The sequence below is a fragment of the Helobdella robusta genome (genome assembly GCF_000326865.2).
Source record: "Helobdella robusta unplaced genomic scaffold HELROscaffold_21, whole genome shotgun sequence".
Taxonomy (NCBI): Eukaryota; Metazoa; Annelida; class Clitellata; order Rhynchobdellida; family Glossiphoniidae; genus Helobdella; species Helobdella robusta.
Window position 1 is genome coordinate 1,730,484 of NW_008704124.1, and position 7,517 is coordinate 1,738,000.

The 7,517-nt window shown below is 30.5% G+C and overlaps 2 protein-coding genes across 2 annotated transcripts in view; both read left to right on the forward strand.

The window, feature by feature from the left end:
- Positions 1-524: 524 nt before the first annotated feature.
- On the forward strand, positions 525-3,565 carry HELRODRAFT_78026 (hypothetical protein; the record flags this gene model as incomplete). The annotated part of the gene is made up of 5 exons (XM_009018368.1): positions 525-624; positions 2,220-2,509; positions 2,596-2,814; positions 3,083-3,290; positions 3,468-3,565. Coding segments are annotated over 5 exons (915 nt in total), but the record flags the coding sequence as incomplete, so codon positions are not given.
- A 3,179-nt stretch (positions 3,566-6,744) lies between these two features.
- HELRODRAFT_171668 (hypothetical protein) overlaps positions 6,745-7,517 on the forward strand; it is a gene marked incomplete at both ends in the record, with an annotated part of 1,891 nt that continues 1,118 nt past the window's right edge. The window contains 3 exons of the mRNA XM_009018369.1: positions 6,745-6,819; positions 6,961-7,004; positions 7,139-7,361. Coding sequence (XP_009016617.1) covers positions 6,745-6,819; positions 6,961-7,004; positions 7,139-7,361 — 342 coding nt within the window. The remainder of the gene's footprint in view (positions 6,820-6,960; positions 7,005-7,138; positions 7,362-7,517) is intronic.

The following is a 7,517-nucleotide window of genomic DNA, read 5'->3' on the forward strand; positions in this document are numbered from 1 at the left end:
ATAATCCATATATGTTGAATCAAGATATATGCTTCTAACATTTGGATAAAGTGTTATAGTTTAATTCCTAAAAGAGTTCCAAGGCTAAAAAGTGCACATTGTCATGAGACTACACAGACAGCTTAGTCCGACCACTAATTTTTATATAGGATGTCCCAAATTTTTTTATTTAATGTATATGAATTATACATGGCTTTTAAATGTATTATATGTGTAGGTTTTACGTCATATATAGAGTAAAATATTAAAATTATAATAATATTAAGTTTTACATTCACAGATAAGAAAGAAGCAAAGATATAGTCATTTAAATTTCTGTTCTATGCTTGTCACATTTCGAGTAAAAAGTTTCTTTTGATGTTTTAATTTAAATGCTCAAAATTTAAAAAGTTTGTGTTTTATTGCCTTTGCTAAGAAAAATGACGACAAAGAAGAAAGTTCGTATTAGATGAAAAACTTCGTTTAATTTGTTCTAAATCTTTGACTCTTACGAGTTGTTCATATTCATATTTTGCAAATTTTAGGTTTTGTTAATGGGAAAAAGTGGAGCAGGAAAGACCAGCATGAGATCCATCATCTTCGCAAATTTCATCGCCAAAGATACTCGGAGATTAGGCGCTACAAGTAACGTCACATTCCACGTATATCTTGTGTACATGTCTTTTGGGCTTTTAAATTTGTTAAAAAAAGGTTTTAAGGAGGGTTTAAAATTTAATTAAAATTTATGAGCTTACTTTCGTTGTGGAAATGTCCACTATGGCACATTTATGACAATTTGGATATTGGAGGTTGTTGTTGAATGTTCAGGAACTCTGAATTGATTTAATTAAATCTTGACCCCATGTAAACAAGAGCATAAGCATGGAGCAGTAAGACATTAGTCATTTCATCTTAATTTTATGTTTAATAATTATTTAAAATTCATATCATAAATGAATGAGCAATACAAATGCTCAAGATTTGTCCTGCTACTGTGTGGAAGGTTTATAGTGACTTTTATAGACTAACAATCATCATAACCAAGTTTTTTTTACAATTTAATTAAAACTACCATTATTTCAATAGTAGAAATGTGGGTAAAGCCTAATCAAATTTAAAATGGAAACAAATTTTAAAAATATTTTGTTGAACTATTTAAATCTATAAGTTGATAAATAAAAACAAACTTGAGATTAATAATAAGTCAAGTTAAAAATACAAATAAAAATATTAAAAGTACACAATTTACAAATGCATTTGATTGTTGACTACATCCAATAGATATAATAGACTAAAAATAAAATAAGAGCGGACATAATGGCTGAAAATTAAAAATTAAGCAACAGATAGCAAAGTTCATGAAAAATCAGATTTTTTTAGATTTCAAAATTTAGATTTTTAGTTTAAAAAAGAAATTTTGTATGATTGGACATTCCATATTCTTACACCAGACATTAAAGCACTGTTGCAAAAAACTTTGGTTTTAAAAATTGGCATTTAAAATTGATTTTGCTATCTTAAAGTATCTGTTGTTCTGAATGTTTTTGTAGATCTTGGCAATTGTAGAAAAATAAAACTAAATGAAGAGTATATAAATGTTTTGTAGTTGAAATTTTAGAAAACAAAAAACTGATTAATGAGATCAAACTGTTTTATATGAAAGAAGACGAAGAAAATGATTTTGACATTTGAAAAGTAATAACAAATGACAATGAAGGCTGTTGCTCTGTTCAGATTTCAATAAATCAAATAAGGGAAAAGTAATGAATTACACATGAACAACATAGCTCAAGATGGGTAGGTTATAATAAGAAACATTGGTCTTGTAGTTGAGTACTATGAGAAGTCAGCTTGTGGTTAAACCTAAAAATTTTAACGATTTGAGTTTAGTTATAGGATGCTCGTTCATGTGTTTAAACATTTACAACAATTTGGTTTCTTATAATGTTAGGACCAAATGCTGAAAGTGTATTATGCGAAAACTAATAATCAGCTCTATGAAAGTATGCATTTAATTTTGTAGTTTATTATATCTGGGAGGTCATCAAATTCATAATTGTTGGTTGGTTAAGGTAACTTCTGCATAAAAAAAATTTAAAGCATAGACTCTTCAGCTTTCTTAATCAATGTAATAATTTGATATTTCATTTTCATACTTAAATAAAAATGGTTTTTACAGTTTTTTTTTACATTTCACATATTTTACATTTCACTGATTAATTGCTTTCATTTTTAAACAGTTGATGTTGAACATGCACATGTAAGGTTTCTTGGAAACCTAATTTTGAATTTGTGGGATTGTGGTGGACAAGAAGCATTCATGGAGAGCTTCATATCTAACCAACGTGACAACATATTCAAGAGCGTTGAAGTTCTCATTTATGTCTTTGATGTTGAAAGTCGAGAACTTGAGAAAGACTTGGAGAATTACAAAGCATGTTTAGATGCTCTTCGGCAAAATTCGCCTGAAGCTAAAATATTTTGCTTAGTTCACAAAATGGATTTAATACCTCTCGATCAACAACAAGCCGTAAGTAGAAGGAAATTATTTTTCTATTGATTTTTATTGTTGACTAAACTGTATAATTTAATTTTAGTTTTGATATTTGATCATAGTTATTTGATGAACGAAAGAATATCTTAATTCAAAATTCGGCACCTATGAAATGTGTCTGTTTTGCAACATCAATCTGGGATGAGACATTGTACAAAGCATGGTCTACCATTGTATATCAGTTAATTCCTAATATTAATCAAATTGAATCTAGTTTGGTGAAATTTGCTGAGGTACTTGAAGCAGATGAAATATTACTTATTGAAAAAGCTACTTTCCTAGTAGGTTTTTTAAGATTGTTACCTTTCTTTTTAATATTTCTATTTTGCCTCAAACGTTTTTCAAATTCATAATGATTCGAGATTTTGTTTTTTACTTTTTTTCTATTACAAATACAAACGTGTATTTTTAATTTACAAAGTCTCGGTAGTTTTAATGCTTGAAGAATAAAGTTGCATATTTCTTTGAACCTATTAAACATTTGTGATTTAGACTTGAAAAAGAAAAAATTGCTCACATTCACAGTATAGGCTGATTTATCTTTTTCAGGTAATATGCCACTGTGAACGCAAAGCTCATCCAGATGCACAACGATTTGAAAAGATAAGTAATATTATCAAACAGTTTAAAATCAGCTGTAGTAAAGTAACTGCTGTTTTCAATAGCATAGAAGTTCGAAACTCCAAATTTGCTGCTTACATAGAAAGCTTTACACCCAACACTTATGTCATGGTAGTCACCTCAGATCCTGAACTCAGTAAGCTATTTATTTTTAATTGAGTTGTCTAATTGTTTTGTATTACTTTATGTATAATCAAATGTGGCTTGTAAATAAACTTAATATTTTTCCACTGAAAATTATGTGAGCCTGTTCAAAGTTACGACAATATAAATTAAACTAAATGTAGCGTCACTTAAATTAATTCATTAACAGCTTCAGTAATGACGCTTATGAATATCCACAATGGGAGAAAACATTTTGAAAAGCTTGAAAAAGTTGAAGCCAAACAGTCACTGCTGGGAACAAGATGATGTCTGTCAGAGTGTTTTGTTGCGTAGTTGTTATAACCGTTATGGTTTAACATTAATAAAACACGTCTGTCAAATTTTAAAACTATTTTCTAAAGCTTGTGAATATAACTTAAGATTTTCTTTTGTATCATTTAATTATTTTGCAAACAATCACGTGTTACACACCCCGACTTTAAATATTGCATATTTTATTTAAATGTCTTCTAAAACATCAACATTTCTCTTCATCGTTACAAAAAACTTTTAGCTCAGGTTTTTCTCAATGCGTGATTTTTAATTTTTTTTAAGGTTAAGTATTCACATTAAATAAACAAAGAATAAACATTGTAGAGACACAGTATATATATATATATATATATATATATATATATATATATATATATATATATATATATATATATCTGAGCTTTGGCCACATACACAACGTGTCAATTCGAACACCGAAGATGGTATAGGAATACCGAAAGAAGCTTTTATGTTCTATCATGCTTAAATGTTCTGTCGGGCTTAAAATAAATAAAAATTTTGGTATTGAACTCAAGAAACTTGGCAATGATTTACGATCCACCGTTTGAAAAATCAAAAATTTAAACATACTAACTAACGCGGAACATGCTGTGATTTTCATCAATAATTGCATTTCTAACACTCTTAATATTCAATTATATAATATATATATATATATGCATGTAAGCAAATATAGATAAATACATGTATGGATATATATATATATATATATATTTTTGGATTAAAACTCAGAAATGCTATTATCGATGAAAATTACAGCATGTTCGGCGTTAGTTAACCTCCTATTTAACTTTTCGAATTTTCTAACGGTTGATCGTAAATCATTCTCAAGTTTCTTGAGTTCAAAGCCAAAATTATTCATTACAATAACAACCATTATAATTTACGACTAGCCGAATCAATAAATGAGCGTTAAGTATTCACTTTGAATAAACAAGGAATCAACAGAGTAGAGTAAAGATACAATATATATATATATATATATATATATATATATATATATATATGTACATTTACATTTTTCATATATACATTTACATAAAAGCTTTTTTCGGTAACCTTTACCATCATGAGTGTTATATATTATATATTGTTATATATATATATATATAATTTTATTTATTTATTCATTTATTATGGATATATAATTGTGAATCGAAAATCTTTCTGAATGTCAGGGAATATTCTCATTCCTATTTGGAGAAGTTCCGAAGCAGGAATCATGAAAATTTATCGCGGAAATTAAAGTATTGTCTCCGCTTGCTCTAGGTAGCGGCTCTCAACCTGTAGATCGTTACTCCATCGGTGGTCAAATAATGAATTACCAGGGGTCGCTTAAGACCACCCGAAACATGTTTTATGTTTCTCTAATAATGTGTAATTGTACAATTTGTTAAAACTTCTCAAAGAGATTACGTGTGCTCTGTGGCCGATCTACGGGGGAGTTAGTATTTCAATAAAAGTAATTGAACCTCATCGTTTTAACAAAAAACGCACAATTTTATGTCAAAAATTAACAAAAAATGAACGCTACAAGCGAAAAATAAAAGGTCATCAGCCACTTAGCCACAAATATTAGCCCCCCGTGAAAATTTAAACATTTTAAAAATTTCGGTTCTCCATCAAAGTTATTTAGATCCGCCAGTGGCAAATTCAGTTTCTTCATATGAGGCTGGTTAGTTAAAAAATTTTGTTATTAAACTTCCGTTTGCTGCACTTGGCAAAACAGCGTTGATAATCAATTTTGAAGTTGTTCCTGAACCACAACAGGAAAGGTTAAGGTCTATTACACCCTGTGATAGGCGGGCATGTTTTTGTCATTCAAACCCAGTTGCTGCACGTGCTGCGAAACACGCCGCCCAAAAGTTCATCAAACACATCGTCTATAGTTATCTCAAACAAATTTCTTCTCAATGTCAGTTTTACACTTTTTACAAATGTTTGCAGCCATATTCTGTTCTGTGTTTACTTTTTCTACCATTTCTGACAACATATCTATGACAAAACAAAATTTCACAAACTCTTCAAATCTAAAAACTGATGTAGACATGATTCAAAATATGATTTTTAAAGATTGCTTAAAAATAATTTCTGATCTGGTTGAACAAAAACAACCTGAACTTTCGCAACAATTTTGTGCAAATGGAATGTATTGTAGTTTAGATTGTTAGCTGTGCTCAATTGTTATTTTCAAATATGCTCTGGCTGAATACCATAGTGGAAACTCTAATATCTTCGAGAGGATTTGTTCAGTTTTGCATTTCTCTCAAGGTGCAAGGTCCATATGTACAGTGGCTAAATACCATGGTGGAGGCTCGTGTGCCGCTAAGAGAGAATCAGACCACTCTATCCTTAATCTTTATAATCTTTTCAATTTTGTGTCGAATGCCGTCTGTGGGTGGCCTCCATGGTGAAAAATCAAGCGACATACCAGGAACTTAAATAGTCAAAACGTTATTGAAGTAGAGTGAATGCACTGGAGTGAGAGTCATTGGTTTGTGGGACTTGCGAACGGTAGGTGGGTTTTCTCTCTTCGTGCTGACGTCAACTTCTGGTGCTTCTGGTCTATGGTGTGGTTATTGAATCTGTTACCCGTCAACTTAAAAAGACTGGAATAAACTATTACAACCTTACCTCTTAAAATATACTTAAGTCAAAGATTATCATTTATTTTTCTGGATTGATGTTTTGATATATTTTGATCGGATTCTTCCTTTTCGACTGTGATTGATTTTGAAGATGTAATAAAAATAACTACATAACTATGAAAAAAAAATAAAATAAAAATTAAGAAAAAAATATTAAAATTACTGGCACATTATAGCGCCATCTTGGGAGCTGCAGTGCCGTTAAATTTTTCAAAAAAAAAAAAATTTCAAATATTCACATATGCAAGCGGCAAGATTGTCCGCTAGCAGCACAAATTAATTTTAAGGTCTAAAGCTGAAAATTCAGCAACCGCTCGAACCATCAAACATTTCAAGTTAGTGTAAGTCGTACACTGCTTTTTTGCATAGGGGAGATGGGGGCTCATTGATCTCTGGGGCACATTGATCTTTAAGCAATAACATAGCTATTTCTAAATATAAATGTAGGCCATCACTATTTTAGTTTTCCTTTTGTTTCTATTCTACTTTTAATCCTATTTGTTTATGGACTTTCTGCCGCTGAAGTTCGAAGAATTCGTAAGTTTGATTTTACAGGGAAAAACCAACTATTCACAACAGGTTAGTTTTGTAAATTAAAAATCAGATAAATATTTGTTTGATAAATTAAATTTTGCAATGTGTAAAGATATGTCAGAGGCTTATTTTATTATTTACTTCGATTTTCAATCACAACTTATTGATGAGATATCGCCATTATAGTGTGCTCCATGCCATGGGGGCTCCTTGATCTGTACTAGTAAGGGGTACGTTGATCTGAAGATCAAAGTGCCCCTACTGTCCTCAGATAATAATTTTCCAGGATGTTTAGTCATTTTTCTCTAACCATGCAAAATGCTATTTTTCCATTATTGTAAAATGTAATTTGTGTACTTTGCAGGTTTGGTTTCATAATGGTGAGATATCGGGAGCGAAAAACTAATCGAGGTAAAACACCTGTTGAAGTGATGAGAACAGCAGTTGATGAAGTTCTGAAAAAGAACAGAGCTATCAATGCTGTTGCACGTGAAACTGGAATTGACCGAATGACATTGAAGCGATATGTTCGGAAGAGTAGTCTCAGTCCAAGTGTAGGTTTGATACCGAATTGGAATACAAGGCAGGTATTCAATTTAGAACAAGAAGAGATGCTTGCAAAGTATTTGCTGCAAGCATCTAAGATGAACTATGGACTATCCACCAAAACAACTCGCCAGTTCGCATATGATATGGCCGTTGCGAATAATATAACATGCCCATCTTCATGGTCAATAAAAAAA